This window comes from Diceros bicornis, chromosome 23 (assembly GCF_020826845.1).
Source record: "Diceros bicornis minor isolate mBicDic1 chromosome 23, mDicBic1.mat.cur, whole genome shotgun sequence".
Taxonomy (NCBI): Eukaryota; Metazoa; Chordata; class Mammalia; order Perissodactyla; family Rhinocerotidae; genus Diceros; species Diceros bicornis.
The window spans coordinates 18,699,803-18,714,518 of record NC_080762.1 but is presented as its reverse complement, the minus strand read 5'-3'; the positions used below and the strand labels follow the sequence as shown (position 1 = coordinate 18,714,518).

The following is a 14,716-nucleotide window of genomic DNA, read 5'->3' as shown; positions in this document are numbered from 1 at the left end:
TTTGATTTCCTGCTGGTAATTAATCTAACTTTAGGTTAGCCGAATTGTCAGTATGGATTAAGTTTACATATTTGTGGTTGTGGGCTCATAATTTATATGTAGAATTACTTACTACAGGTTAATATAATGAGTCAAGAACTCTAAGCACTTATTTTCCCATCATTGACTTTTAATATTAAACCAAAGATATTACATTAAATGTCTATGTCTATTTCATCACAATAGAAACAGATACACTTAACATACCTTAAAAAAGGATATACAGAAAAAGAGATTATTGTTGAATTTCTGTTGCAAATTTCTAGCTTCCTGGGATGTTTCACCTTGTGTTCAAGATCAACATCAAATATTTGCATTCCATTTTGGGATTCTTTCAGCACAAAGTAGAGGTGTCTTGAAATCCAGTCAACTGTAATAACTGTGATATCAAAAACCAGTGCATCTCGGAAAATCTTAACAATAGGTAGAAAACACAGCCAAGAAGATAGTGGTCATTTTCTTCATATTTGAGGAATTTTCTGTAATCACTCATATTACTTCTTTACCACAATTCTCTTTGTAATCCAAAACCTTAATAACTCTGGATTGTGTGCCATTGTAACATTGGTTCTCTTCTCACGTTGTATATTTTCTCTGGTTAATTTCAACTACCACGGCTTCAACTATAATCCATAGACCAGTGCTACAAACCCACATCTTCAGTGTAGATCCCTCATTGAGTAACTGAGTTAAACATCAAACCGCCTACAGAACACCTCCATACGGGTGATTCCAGAAAGCAGAACTCATCACCCCACCCCCCACACCTCCTTCTCTCCTGCACTTTCTATTTTTATGGATTTCCAACACTCATCCAAGCAGCAAGCCTGACAAATGTGGTTCATCCTGGACTTCTTCCTCCCATTACTACCCATAGTAAATTAGTGCCATTTTCAATATCTCCTCAATTTATCCTCTCTTTTCTCACCTCACTGCCTCTCATTTCCCGCCTAACATTTCCTGTCTGGATTTCTGCGAAAGCCTCCTAATTATCTCAGACTTAACCTTCTCCAAGTCATCACTCATGCTGCTAACAGAGAGGTCTTTCTAAAACACAGCTTGATCGTGTTAATGACCTACTAAATTTCTTTAACGGCTTGATGTTGGCTTCCAGATTGACACTCGACTCAACACAGTGAAGGAAGCCCATTATATTCAGGCTCCTGTCTACCTCTCCAGCTTTGCCACCTGCCTTTCATCCACCCTCACCCCCACCTGCCTTCCAAGCTCCATCTATTTATAGCTCCCTGAACATGCTATGGCTCTCTTCTTTCTCTGCCTTTGCACTTCCTACTCCATCAGCTTTCCCCCACCTTCACCTGGCACATCTTCTTTGTACCCAAGATGTCTTTCCCTACACCGCCCACCACCACTCCAACCCGGATTGAGCATCCATTCTTTGTGATTCCACTGCATCCTGCCCTCAGCATAGATAGCATTTATCCTCTCTTCTGTCTGTCTTCTCTACTAGCTAACATTCAGTGAATGCCTACCACATGCCAGGCATTGTGCTAAGTGCCCTACTTGGATTATCTCATTTAATCTTCACAGGAATCCTATGATGAGGTACTACCTAACCATAGTGGTTAAATAATTCGCTGATGGTCAGAGATCTAGTAAGTGGTGGAGCCGGAATTAAATTCTAGATTGTTAGATTCCAAACCTCACCCACTTAGTCACTATCAATACTGTCTCCCTAGTGTTACACTCAAACTTGACTGGGTTTGTTCAAGGACTGTGATTTTTTTAATCTATATCCCAGGAACTAACACAATACCTTAAGCCTAATAACTGTTTGCTAAATTAATCCTGAATGACATTTGCCCAAAATCTAATCTGTATTCATTTGTGACTAATTATACATCTGCCCTTTTGAACCATTCTAATCTTAATGGCTCAATCACTGGCCAGTCATTTTAATTACAGGGTAGTATAATATGCAAATACTTTACATAGAGAGAATTACATAATGAAATACCTCAGAGCTGGACCGATTGTGCATGTTTAGAAGGAAGAGCGAGTCTCCTTGAGCATAATACCCCATAGCATTATCAGCTGTGTAGCCCACAGCACTGATGTCTCTTTCTGCCGAAAACATCCACACAACTTGATTTTGATCCATATCTGACAAAACTATCTTCTTCCCAAAAAGAGTTATAAGATACGGAAATGGGTTGATTTCTGAAAACAAAAAACAAGTTGATAATGTTTATGAGAAAAATAAGTTTAGTTTAGTAAAATTCCTTGATTCAATATCAGGCTGTTTTAAAATTCACGGATCCCTTTTGGGTTCATCTGATACACCTCAATAGAGACTGTCTAGGCTTTCTAAGCCTAGCTTTGTTTAAGCATGTTTGGTGATGATAAAAGTTGATTATTTTATTTGACTTTAACTTCAGCTCAGACACAGCATTCACATCCCTGAGAATACCAAGGATCAAAAATGTTTTTAAAACACTAATTATTATTTGCACAGATTTTAGAGAACAGATACCTGATGTTTTGGACTTTACTATGTCAGAAAATGGTCCTGGTCCTTTGGATGTGAAGACCCGAACCTAAAGAAAGAAGCGAATACAAAAAAATTTGCATTCAACAGTGTCCTCAGCGGCAATAATTAAGTTCTGAGACAGATCAATTATTGAGTGTTTCATTTCACACTCCTGACACATATTATTAATAGTTTCAAATAGTTATTTACATCTAAGTATATATCAATAAGTCACTAAGAGGAAAAATATTGCCCGATACTCATATTGATGGGTTTTCTTATCTAGAAAAGTCAAACTGGCACAAATCTTTACAGCAAAAAATTCAAATTTCTAAAAATGTCTTCAGCTATTTAAAAAATTAAGTTACATACAACATTTAACAGAAATAAAACTATACAGATTATGGTAAACTTCCACTTATCTTGAATTCAACAACTGGAAGCCTCAAATAAATTTATGTACTTTTTAAACAGGAGATTTATAAAAAGAAAATAATAATTAAACCTTATATTTGAAAATGAATTTTACATTTCAAACTACTTTTACACACATTATCTCTTGATCCTCACAATTATTAAGAGTAGAAACTGGACAAGGATCATAATTGAGGTAAGTAATTTATCCACAATGACACATGTAGGAACTGACATAAGAACCAAGTCTTCTGAGGTCTGTATACTTTTCTTCTCACTGAGCCACGTGGCATCCTAACAGCAGTTTTTTTAAACAATTTTTATTAGATGTCTTTTATTGTATAATAAATCATTTCCATTTCTGATTCTTGTATATGTACAATGATCTATAAAGACAATTGACATCCATAATGATGGCCTTGAAAGATAGACCCTCAAGTGCCCTTTCAATCAACAAAATATTGGATTATTTCTATTATACTTCTAGTATTAAACACATTTTGCTATATTCTATATATCACTATCTGTGTATGGTGTGTGTGTGTATATATATTACATATATATTTCACGGTGCATATGTATATCAAGCAGTCTTCACTTTTGCACAGGACCATGTAAGGTAAAACTAATGCATATCCATGCATATCACTTTGCACAGTTCTGTGGTGACTGAGATTTGAAACTATATATACTATAGAGAGAGACTCTTAACCAGAACTCACATAACTCTTAACAAATAAGAATGTGTATTATCTTTAACTTTTATGTACAACTTTTTTTTATCAATGTTTTAATAGTTTTTAACATTGTGAAATTTTGGGTTGTACACTTTTGTTTGTCCATCACCACATATATGTCTCCCTTCACCCCTTGTGCCCCCCCACCCCCATTGCCCCTGGTAACCACAATACGGTTTTCTCTGTCCATGTGTTGGTTTATATTCCACATATGAGTGAGATCATACAGTGTTTGTCTTTCTCTTTCTGGCTTACTTCACTTAACATAATATCCTCCAGGCCCATCCATGTTGTTGCAAATGGGACGATTTTGTCTTTTTTTATGGCTGAGTAGTATTCCATTGTATATATATGTACCACATTTTCTTGATCCAATCATCAGTCGAGGGACACTTAGGTTGCTTCCACTTCTTGACTATAGTGAATAATGCTGCAATGAACATAGGGGTGCATAAGCCTCTTTGGATTGTTGATTTCAGGTTCTTTGGATAGATTTCCAGTAGTGGGATAGCTGGATCATAGGGCATCTCTATTTTTAATTCTTTGAGGAATTTCCATACCATTTTCCATAGAGGCTGCACTAGTTTGCATTCCCACCAGCTGTGTATGAGGGTTTCTGTCTCTCCACATCCTCTCCAACATTTGTTGTTTTTTGTCTTGGTGATTATAGCCATTCTAACGGGCATGAGGTGATATCTTAGTGTTGTTTGATTCGCATTTCCCTGATGACTAGTGATGCTGAACATCTTTTCATGTGCCTATTGGTCATCTGTATATCTTCTTTGGAGAAGTGTCTGTTCATTTCCTCTGCCCATTTTTTGATTGGGTTGTTTGTTTTTTGTTGTTCAGTTGTGTGAGTTCTTTATATATTATGGAGATCAACCCCTTGTCAGATATATGTTTTGCAAATATTCTCTCCCAGCTGGTGGGTTGTCTGTTCATCTTGATTCTGGTTTCGTTTGTCTTGTATGTACAACTTTTTTGATTAGTATATGTAGACCTAACATATTATCAAAATAATTATTAAATTAGAATTTTACAAAAAGAAAACAGATCCTTAGGAGACTCAAATCTCTAAAATCACTCTCCAAAACATTATGTTCCCCCAAAAGAAATGGAAAATAACTCAAAATCTGTACAACATTGACACAAGCCTAATATTTAATGAGGATATGAAAATCATCAAGTGGTCTATCATAAGAGGAAAGCTATTGCATATTAAATTTAAAATTCTAAAAAGAGGATGGTAGTAGGTTTATTTTTTTCTTGACTCCTATTCTCTCTGACTTTCTCCTCTATCAGAAGCTAAGTGATAACTGTGAGATGTCAACTACCCAGACTCTGAGTTTTCATTTCCATTGGGAGCTCTGAGTTGGGGCATCCAGATGATTCATAGCAGTGATGTGATATGGTGGAAAGGATTCTAGAAGCTGGACTACAGCACACCACTTCCTACCCATGCAGCTTCAGTAATTCACTGATACACCCAGGGACATGGCTTTTTCTTCACAGACAGTATGAGGATCAAATGAGATCAAATAAAGGATATAAAAGCACCTACCATGGTAATGGCCTATAGTGATCAAGTCAAAAAATAATGGTTTGCATTATCTTACACCATACACAAAAATTAACTCAAAATGGATTACAGACTTGAAGGTAAGATGTGAAACCATAAAACTCCTAGAAGAATGTATAGGTAGTACACTCTTTGACATCAGTCTTGGAAGCATCTTTTGGAATACCATGTCTACTCAGGCAAGGGAAACAAAAGAAAAAATAAACAAATGGGACTATATCAAGACTAAAGAGCTTCTGCAAGGCAAAGGAAACCAGTAACAAAATAAAGGACAACTCACCAACTGGAAGAAAAATATTTGCAAATCATATATCAGATAAGGGGTTAATCTCCAAAATGTATAAAGAACTCATACAGCTCAACAACAAAAAAACCAAACAACCCAATCAAAAAACGGGTAGAAGATATGAACAGACATTTTTCCAAAGAGGATATACAGATGGCCAATAGGCACATGAAAAGATGTTCAATGTCACTAATCATTAGGGAAACGCAAATCAAAACCACAATGAGATATCACCTTACTCCTGTTAGAATGGCTATAATCACCAAGATAAAAAATAACAAATGTTGGAGAGGATGTGGAGAAAAGGGAACCCTCATACACAGCTGGTGGGAATGCAAACTAGTGCAGCCACTATGGAAAACAGTATAGAGATTTCTCAAAAAATTAAAAATAGAAATATCATACAACCCAGCTAACCCACTACTGGGAATTTATCCAAAGAACTTGAAATCAACAATCCAAAGAGGCTTATGCATCCCTATGTTCATTGCAGCATTATTCACAATAGCCAAGACATGGAAACAACCCAAGTGCCCATCGACTAATGAATGGACAAAGAAGATGTGGTATATATATTCAATGGAATACTACTCAGCCATAAAAAAGACAAAATTGTCCCATTAGCAACAACATGGATGGGCTGCGAGGGTATTATGTTAAGTGAAATAAGCCAGACAGAGAAAAACAAACACCACATGATTTCACTCATATGTGGAAGATAAACAAACACATAGACAAAGAGAACAGATTAGTGGTTACCAGAGGGGTAGGGGGTTGGGGGGTGGGCATAAGGGGTAAAGGGGCACATATAGGTGGTGACTGACAAATAATAATGTACAACTGAAATTTTGCAAGGTGATAAACTATTATGACCTCAATAAAATAATAATGATAATGGTTTGTTCTGAATCTGAAAGTAAGAAATTTGTCAAGATGTCCTTTACCCCAGCTGTCCCCTCTCCCCTCTGTAACTCTTGCTGCCCACTTGACCTCTGAGATCACACTGTACCTCAAATTATTTACAGAGTGGCAGAATTCTTAACCCAGTTCTTTAATCCACCTTCCGTTTGCACTATTATGACCCGCATATCCCTGTTTTCACTCTCATACCTGGAAGGCGACAGTGTACCCAGGACGCACGCCCTCCAGTTGAAAAGACATCACTGAGGGAGTGACATTGACAGCAATCCAGTCTTCGAATGTTTTGTTTTCATCACTTTGGTTGGATATTTGATAGAAAACTTCAAATCTTGTTAACACACCATTTTCATGCTTAGGCTTATTCCACCTAAATTCCACCACAGCTTCATTCTTGTTGTGGTATTTTCCACTTGGTAATATAAATATTCTGGGATTCTCTGGTGCTGATGGAACTGAAAAGCAAAGACACAGACGGGGCAGAAAAGAATGTAAGGTTGACTTTTACCACTCATGATGGGTGTCTGGAGCAACTTATTAATAAATATTTCTCATTCCAGACACCTGAGGTACATCTATCATATTCTTAAAGATCTTCAGGAGAGAATATTCCATAGATTTCTTCAGGAACCCAAATCCTGATATTTCAGCAAATCTTCCTCATCTCCAACCCAAATCCCTCTTACTATCACCTAGGCACATCTTTCTTGTCTGTGCCCTGTATAGATGGAAGGTGGCTGGTTTTCCTTAAAACATATGGTATTTACTCTTATCCTGACAAAGTCACCAGGAAGGAAGGCAGTAACTCTATCCAGCCTTTAGCCAGTTTACAGTGTAAAATACAGTGTATCAGGGGTCCAGGCCCTCTCACCTTGAACTCTCCCAGGAGGCAAGAAGTACTCCGAGAGTATGGTTTGGGGGTCACCATTTATTCTAGATCCAAACCAAGCAATTTAGTCTCTCCCAGGCCTTTAATTAATTTCTCTCTTTCTTAATCAAGAGAAATTCCTCTGCCTGATTTCCAAGTCATTCCATCCAAGATATCCCTCTTCTTTCTTAGAACTCCTCTACAAGGTCCCCTCCCCCTCCCAATTACATTGTTTCTTAATGTTCAACACTCCCATAATTATGCAATCTCCAGGCCTTCTTACATTGTACTTACATGGGATACCTCTTCTTGCTTCATCCCTCAGAACCCAGCTAAAGCTTCCACTCCCCAAAGACCTTACCTGGCCACACTAGTCTGCCGCATTGCCCTCTCCCGAGAATGCTGAGCAGCTTGAGATAGGTGAAGATTCCATTGTCTTATCTGTTGCTACATACGTCATAGCTACTCAGTTCTCACTGTCTTATTTCTTCTATTGTTAGCAGCATATGTGTTGCTCTCTCTACTGTCTTTTGAGCTCCATCAGAGAAAGCACCCTTTCTTATTCCTTGTTAAATCCCCTCAAATCTAGAATAGGACTGGCACACAGTAAGTGCTTAATAAATATTTGCCAATTAGAGTAATTTCCCAACTACATTGTAAATTTCCTGAAGGCAAGGGCCAAATCTTATCATTCTTCCTGTTGCCCCCAACAGCCAGCAGCGTGCTGGTGAGCCTAGCTCCCAGCGCATCCCCTGATGGATGCAGTCAAGTCCATTTCCACAGAAGAATCCAACCAAAGCTGACATCCCGAGACAATCTCAAAGACAGCATACCTGGATCCAAATGCTAATTGCTTCAGAACCTGCCCAGGCTCCGCTATGTTCCTGTTATGAGACTCACGGGTAAATATTGATGAAAGAATCTTAACAGTAAAAAAAATGCAATGGTGAATGGATGTCCATGTTTATTGAGCTCTTACCACCTGCCAGGTCCTGTGCTAGGAAATTTATATAAATTAAAGGAATATGATACTCTTATTTGCCAACATTTGCAAAAACAACTGAATGGAGATTTGATAAAACTATCATGAAAAGTCCAGATTAAGTCCCAGCCCTGCCACTTACCAGTTATTTTACATTGGGCAACCACTGGGCTTCTGTTTTCTCATTTGCATGATTGAGATAATGACACTTGTCCTACCCACCTCAGAGCTATGTGAGGATCAAATAAAATGATGTTTCTGACACATGCTAGGTATGTAATAAATGTTTAATAAAGGAGTGATACATATATATGTGCTTTGTACACCTTAAAGTAATATACACATGTAAAAATATGGCTATTATCCTTTAAAAAATATATTCTCAAGAAAAACATTGAATTTAGACATCAGTTATTCACCTACAGAAGATTCTGAGTTACCATCTGTGAGAACATTTCCCAATAAGCCTGCCTTTCACAAAACTCTCTCTTCTCTTAAATGCCCATTTTCTCTTTATGGAGCATTTCACAAATTACTCAAAACAGGTTTCTGCATCTTATATACCATTACAATCAAGTGAAACAGTCTTTAAGAAATCTGTGAAATCTTCTTTTGGAATAAATTATCCAGATTTATTTTAATGATGTCCTTCTAATTTCCAAAAAGTCGTTGAAAGGGTATTGAATCTAAAAACATCTATAAAACTGAAAGTTATTTTTAAAAATTATTAACTATCCATTCTAGATCATGGAACGCAAGATTCTGCCTTGTAATTTTTTTAGAGATTTTAGCCCCTGTACCTGTTTCAGGTGCTTGAAGTGATACAGATGTTTTGGGGCCCTTTCCCCAGTAGGTATAAGGAGTGACAGAAAGATTAAATAAGGCATAGGGCTCCAGCCCTTCCACAGTAAATACAGGTAAAAGCTGTTGTTCAGTAGCCAGGAACTGAAATATAAGAACAAAACATTATTTTCTTAGGGAGAGAATCATAAAATCTTTTATTCCTAATTAACTAAAATCTCCAAATTTGGGTTCACACGTAAAGTCAAACCTTGCAATTTTGGAAGTGCTAATGTTGGTAAGTTCCATATAGACCAGCTAAAGCGTATCTAATATACCAGTTGTTAACACTAACCACAGAGGAGTCAGAGACTGGCTGTAAACAAAGATTCTCAGGAATAATCTTAATAACCAAATACTATGGGAACAAGAAATGAGATGGGCTGGCTAAGTGAAGAAAGCAGAAATCAGTGCAGGCAGGGCTGATGAGGATGGTACAGTCTGAGAAATGGAAGTTACTAGAACCAACACCATACCTTAGAATGAGCACTAAATTCTACACTGTAGAAAATTACTCCCCAATCTACTGCTGGGGGAGCATTCCACAGAATTTGGAAACGTGAAGCATTTCCTTCAATCCTAAATGAAGACTCTTGAACGGAATCTGGAATAACCTTAGGGGTAAAGGAAAAGTTCCCTAGGGGGTGAAAGAAAGAATAGAGAGAGAAAGAATTTAGGATTATCAATCATCATAGAAAACATGGAAAATTAATAGAAATTACTAATAATTAGCACCAAAACAAAATTTTCCTTTCCTTTAATAGATCCTGAAAATCATCTTTTTCTGACTGTTTCAGGCTGTAAATTTGAGTTAAGAGTAAACTGACTGCAAGCAAACCAACAGAAACTACTAAAGTTTTTTTCCTCTTAAAACATAATTCTTAAGAAAAAAACCCAACCTAAACATTTATTTAACAGAAAGTAGGGAGGAGAGAGGGTAAGCAGGAAGAAAATATTATACCTGGCAGAGGCTTGAGGGATGTCTGAATAATTGTGAACTGATTAAATTTGGCTGGTTCCAAAACAGAGACACTGGTTCTCTGACCTATTTCCTGAGCTGTGATAATCCTAAAGCCATTGATCCAGAAGAGCCGGCCACTGTAGTACATCAGTGCATTCTGGGAAATTTCGGAAGTACTCCAGGCTGCAAATTCTGTGATGGTGGTATTCCCAACGCTGCTAAAACATGACACCAATTAGTGTGTATATCTGGAGTGGGGCAAGGGCTGGTACAGTCAAGTACTGGAGAGAATGTGTATTTGTGAGTGTGTGTGTTTGTGTATATGAAAACAAAGAGGAAATACTTTGCGACAATAATTATCACTATTCTTAGTTCCATATTAAGTTGATTTTTTACATTTTTCTTAAAGTATACCTAAAGCAAATTTTCTAGGGCTTTTCTTGTTAATATGATATTGCAATGGCAAGAGTGTTGCACAGGTTTTAATAAATAGTTGTGATTTTTGCCTCCCACCTATTCTTGGTTAGTCATCGTATTTACTTACCATTCATTATTTTAGCCTGTTTGGTCCTTCATTTTATACTATTCACAACTGTCTGTTACTTCAGTGATACTTATCAACCTCTATAGCTTAGTCAAAATGTTCCTTTTCAGACCAGGGAATTCAAGTATTGTTTTAATTGCTATTGTTTAAATTGCTTTTAGAGTTTTTTCTCAATGACAAGCAATTTTTCAATAATTTTTACTTTAAAAATCTACTTGGTTGTTTCTAAAATTACTCCAATTGCCTAGTACTCAACAAAAACTATCTCAATGATTGTCCGACTTTTGGAGTGGTGGTTTGACTTTTTTTTTTTTAACTGTTTCTCTAAATCTCTTGAAAGTGTTGACATTCCCCTCTTTAGAAAAGTATAAAGGGTTACACTTAAAATCAAAATAAATAAAAGTTTTGTTTTGAGACTTTTACAATACCTCCTTGCGAAAACTGAAACTACCTCAGAGGACCATAGCTGGGCGTTGTGAACCTTATTAAGAATTATTTTCGCTGGTACTATTCCCATAGTCCTTTTTCTAGTAAAATACTATTTATTCACACTTACTTAACTGTGAAAACAGCATCTGGTTTGTCTTTTGGACTTTCACCCACTTGTCTAATTTTATACTTTATTGTTTTACTACTCATTAGAAGTTTCCAGTGACCTTGTGAGATATACAAAACCAAATTCCAGGTGGAAGGAAGCTCACCAAGCAGGACACTTGGCCTGAGAAGGCTGGCCCTTCTGGACCACCCACAGAGCTACTGCAGCCTACATCCATCCTGTGAATGTGTTCGTGGTAGTCTTGCTCACGGGGCTGCTTGCTTGTCCCAGCATTCCCAGAACAGTCCCCACGACAGAAGATTTCCCCAGTGAGACTGGATATCTCTTAGTTGCTACTAACCTGGATTGCCTCTCATTTCCAGCTGAAGACTCCTCTCCAGTGAAAATCTCCTGGGCTGACCCAAAAATCTTTTTGTGTGTGTGTGTGTGTGGAAGATCAGCCTTGTGCTAACATCTGCCAATCCTCTTCTTTTTTTGCTGAGGAAGACTGGCCCTGGGCTAACATCCATGCCCATCTTCCTCTACTTTATATGGGATGCTGCCACAGCATGGCTTGCCAAGTGGTGCGTCGGTGTGCGCCTGGGATCCAAACCGGTGAACCCCAGGCCGCCGCAGCGGAGAACATGCACTTAACCTTTTGCACCACTGGGCCGGCCCCCTGACCCAAAAATCTTGACCTCTGGGTTTCAGCACAACTTCGGCACAACCTCCTCACTTTCAGGAAGTCAGTACTTCAAACACTTCAGTCCTCAGCAACAGGTAAAGCTGGATTTAAATCAAAGCTCAACAAAAAAATCATAACAATGTAAACCCTTCTATGAAGCATGAGATATGTATAGAGGTCAGTTGAGGCTACTCTACGGAGGGTTCATTTATTCATTCGTTTGTTCAATAAACGTTACGTGTCTAGTTCTGTGCTAGCCACTAGGAACACAGTGGCAAATAAGACAAATATACCCCTGCCTTCATAGAATATACAGCCTAGCCAAAAAGGCAGGTAATGAGTAAATAACTACACTGTTGAATGGCATTGTAAGAGGAAAGGTAGAATGGGTTCCTTAACAAGGAGACCTAATGCGATGTGGTCAGAGAAAGTCTCTCTTCGAGAATGATGTTTAAGCTGAGCCATGTAGATTGAACACAAATTAACCAAGGGAACCAGAATTGGGGGACCTTTCAGGCAGTGGGAACAGCAAGGAGTAGGCTCCTTTGGAGCAATATAGTCAGTCTTAACCTAACTAAATATGCCTGAACTTTTATGACAGGTGCAACCTTTTCAACCTCCAAGTCAGATATGTGGTTATACTGGTATTAGATTCACTCTTTTAGAAACTAAAGGGAATAGATGTACATAGGAGAGGGGAGAGCAGTTTGACAGGCAGCTCCGTTACAGTTGTCAAGTTCAGAACACGTTGAGTGACAGCAAACAGCTAATCTTGTAGTTCTACAAGCTAGAACTACACTGTCCAACACAGTAGCCACTAGCCACATGTGACTATGGAGTCCTTGGAATGTGGCTAGTACGACTGAGGAACTGAATTTTTAATATTCTTTAATTGTAATTAATTTAGGTTACATTTTAAAACTAATATTTTATTCATATATTATGAACCATATGTATGATTTATTAGAAAACTTTCAGTATTTTGTAAAAACTTGGGGATGTAAATCAACTTTTTCAACTGCAAATTTTCTAAAATCTAAATACCGATCAAGTATTTCCTATGAAAACTCAGTGCGCAAAGTGAGATGTGCTGTATGTGTAAATACAGCCTGGATATCCAAGAATTAATATGAGAAAAGAATGTTAAATAACTCATTAATAAATTACTTGTATCTTTTTACTTTTTTTAACCAGGCAACCAGGAAATTTACAATTTCATACGTGGCTCACATTATATTTGTATTGGACAGTGCTGATCTAGACCAAAGGCAAGAAATTTAAAATGTAGGAGAAGGAATTCTGATTACATATAAGGAAAAATTTTCTGCTTGTAAGGTGGTTCTGGAATCCCTGTCTCTTTGTACAGCTTTTTTTTCCCTGATGTGATAAAAAGGCAAGACTTACTTGGAGAGCATTTGTGCCTGCCCTTTGTGTAACCTTGCCAAGAGCTGCTGCACTCCACTGTGCACACATACAAGGAAACATTATTAACTTTGAGATGAGGAAATGTACTTTTAAAGGAGAAACTTTCTTCCTCCACCCGCTCAGTCCAATGACATTGATTCTCTGGAAGCTTAAGGAGCTGGGCTCTCAAAGAGTGCCAGCTAGCCAGCCCTCTGGGATGTACAGACACGGAGAATGGACCATGTCCTTCAGGACACTGTCACTTTCAACACTGTCTATACCTCACAGACAGATTCTTTTGGCAATCAGATTGCCCATACCATACATTTCAAGGGACAGGAACAATCAGTTTTTCATGGTTCACAGGTGGGAAATTAGCCAGACTTGTATGCCATAGTTGATATAAAATGATTGACTAATCAGATTTGTTGTGTATATGTTTATATGCATTATATGTTTATATACAAATATGTATACTTCTGTTTCATAGTCTCTATGATTAAGAGTTTTTCCACCAACCAAAAAACATGAATTTTTTAATCTTAAAGTAATCTTGACAATCTTGACATTGTCTTCATAGAGCAGGAGGTCTTGGCCTTTGTAAGATTAGACTCTTGAAAACTTGATGAAAAGTATGAATCTTCTATTTCAGAACACTCACACACATCCTAAAGCCCTCTATGAACTCCCTGGGGGTCTAAAAATCCAATATTAGAAATCTCTGTCCTAGGGCATGACCTTTTGTTTTACTTTAACCTTTTCCTGACCATCTCTCTAATTAACCATGTGACATAGGCAAATTTATGCACATCTCTGGGTCTCAGTTTCCTCATTTACTAGATAAAATGATCTCTAAATTCTCCCTCTAAATGCTGTTCTCTAATGATTTTATGTCCTATATTTTAATTTTAGATACGTAATTACTCCCATAAAGTTAAAAATTATTGGCTGTTTAAATCAAAAATATTAACAAACACGGATTTATAGCATAGATAAAAGTAAAATATATGACAACAATAACACAGAGTGGAGGGTAAAAATTGAAAATATATTGTCACAAAGTTTTTGAATCATTCATGAAGTAAGAATATTTTAAATATTTACTGTGATAAGTTGAAGACATTTAATGTAAAAAAAATGCATATTTTACTCTCTAAAGAAACCTAAAGAAAAGAATAGATAGACATAATTAAAATGTCATGAGAGGAGATAAAATGGAATACTAAAAAGTGTTTTATTCTCCCTCAAAAATGCAGAGAAGTAGAACAGAGGAACAAAGAGATGATGAGACAAATAGAAGTCAAACATCAAGATGGTAGACTTAAATCCAAACATATCAATAATTATATTAAACATAAATGAACCAAACACCCCAATTAAAAGGCAGAAATTATCAGACAGCATAAAAAATCAAAACCCTATATACTTTTTAC

At 37.1% G+C, this 14,716-nt stretch overlaps 1 protein-coding gene across 2 annotated transcripts in view; it reads right to left on the bottom strand.

Moving 5' to 3' along the window:
• ROS1 (ROS proto-oncogene 1, receptor tyrosine kinase) overlaps positions 1-14,716 on the bottom strand; it is a 110,822-nt gene that overhangs the window by 48,797 nt on the left and 47,309 nt on the right. Inside the window, exons 19-25 of one of the 2 annotated variants that reach the window (XM_058566836.1) lie at positions 10,116-10,333; positions 9,631-9,791; positions 9,115-9,259; positions 6,657-6,919; positions 2,534-2,597; positions 2,018-2,220; positions 247-452 (exon numbers count right to left, since the gene is read on the bottom strand). In XM_058566836.1, coding sequence (XP_058422819.1) covers positions 247-452; positions 2,018-2,220; positions 2,534-2,597; positions 6,657-6,919; positions 9,115-9,259; positions 9,631-9,791; positions 10,116-10,333 — 1,260 coding nt within the window. The remainder of the gene's footprint in view (positions 1-246; positions 453-2,017; positions 2,221-2,533; positions 2,598-6,656; positions 6,920-9,114; positions 9,260-9,630; positions 9,792-10,115; positions 10,334-14,716) is intronic. The other variant, XM_058566837.1, reaches the window with a different exon arrangement.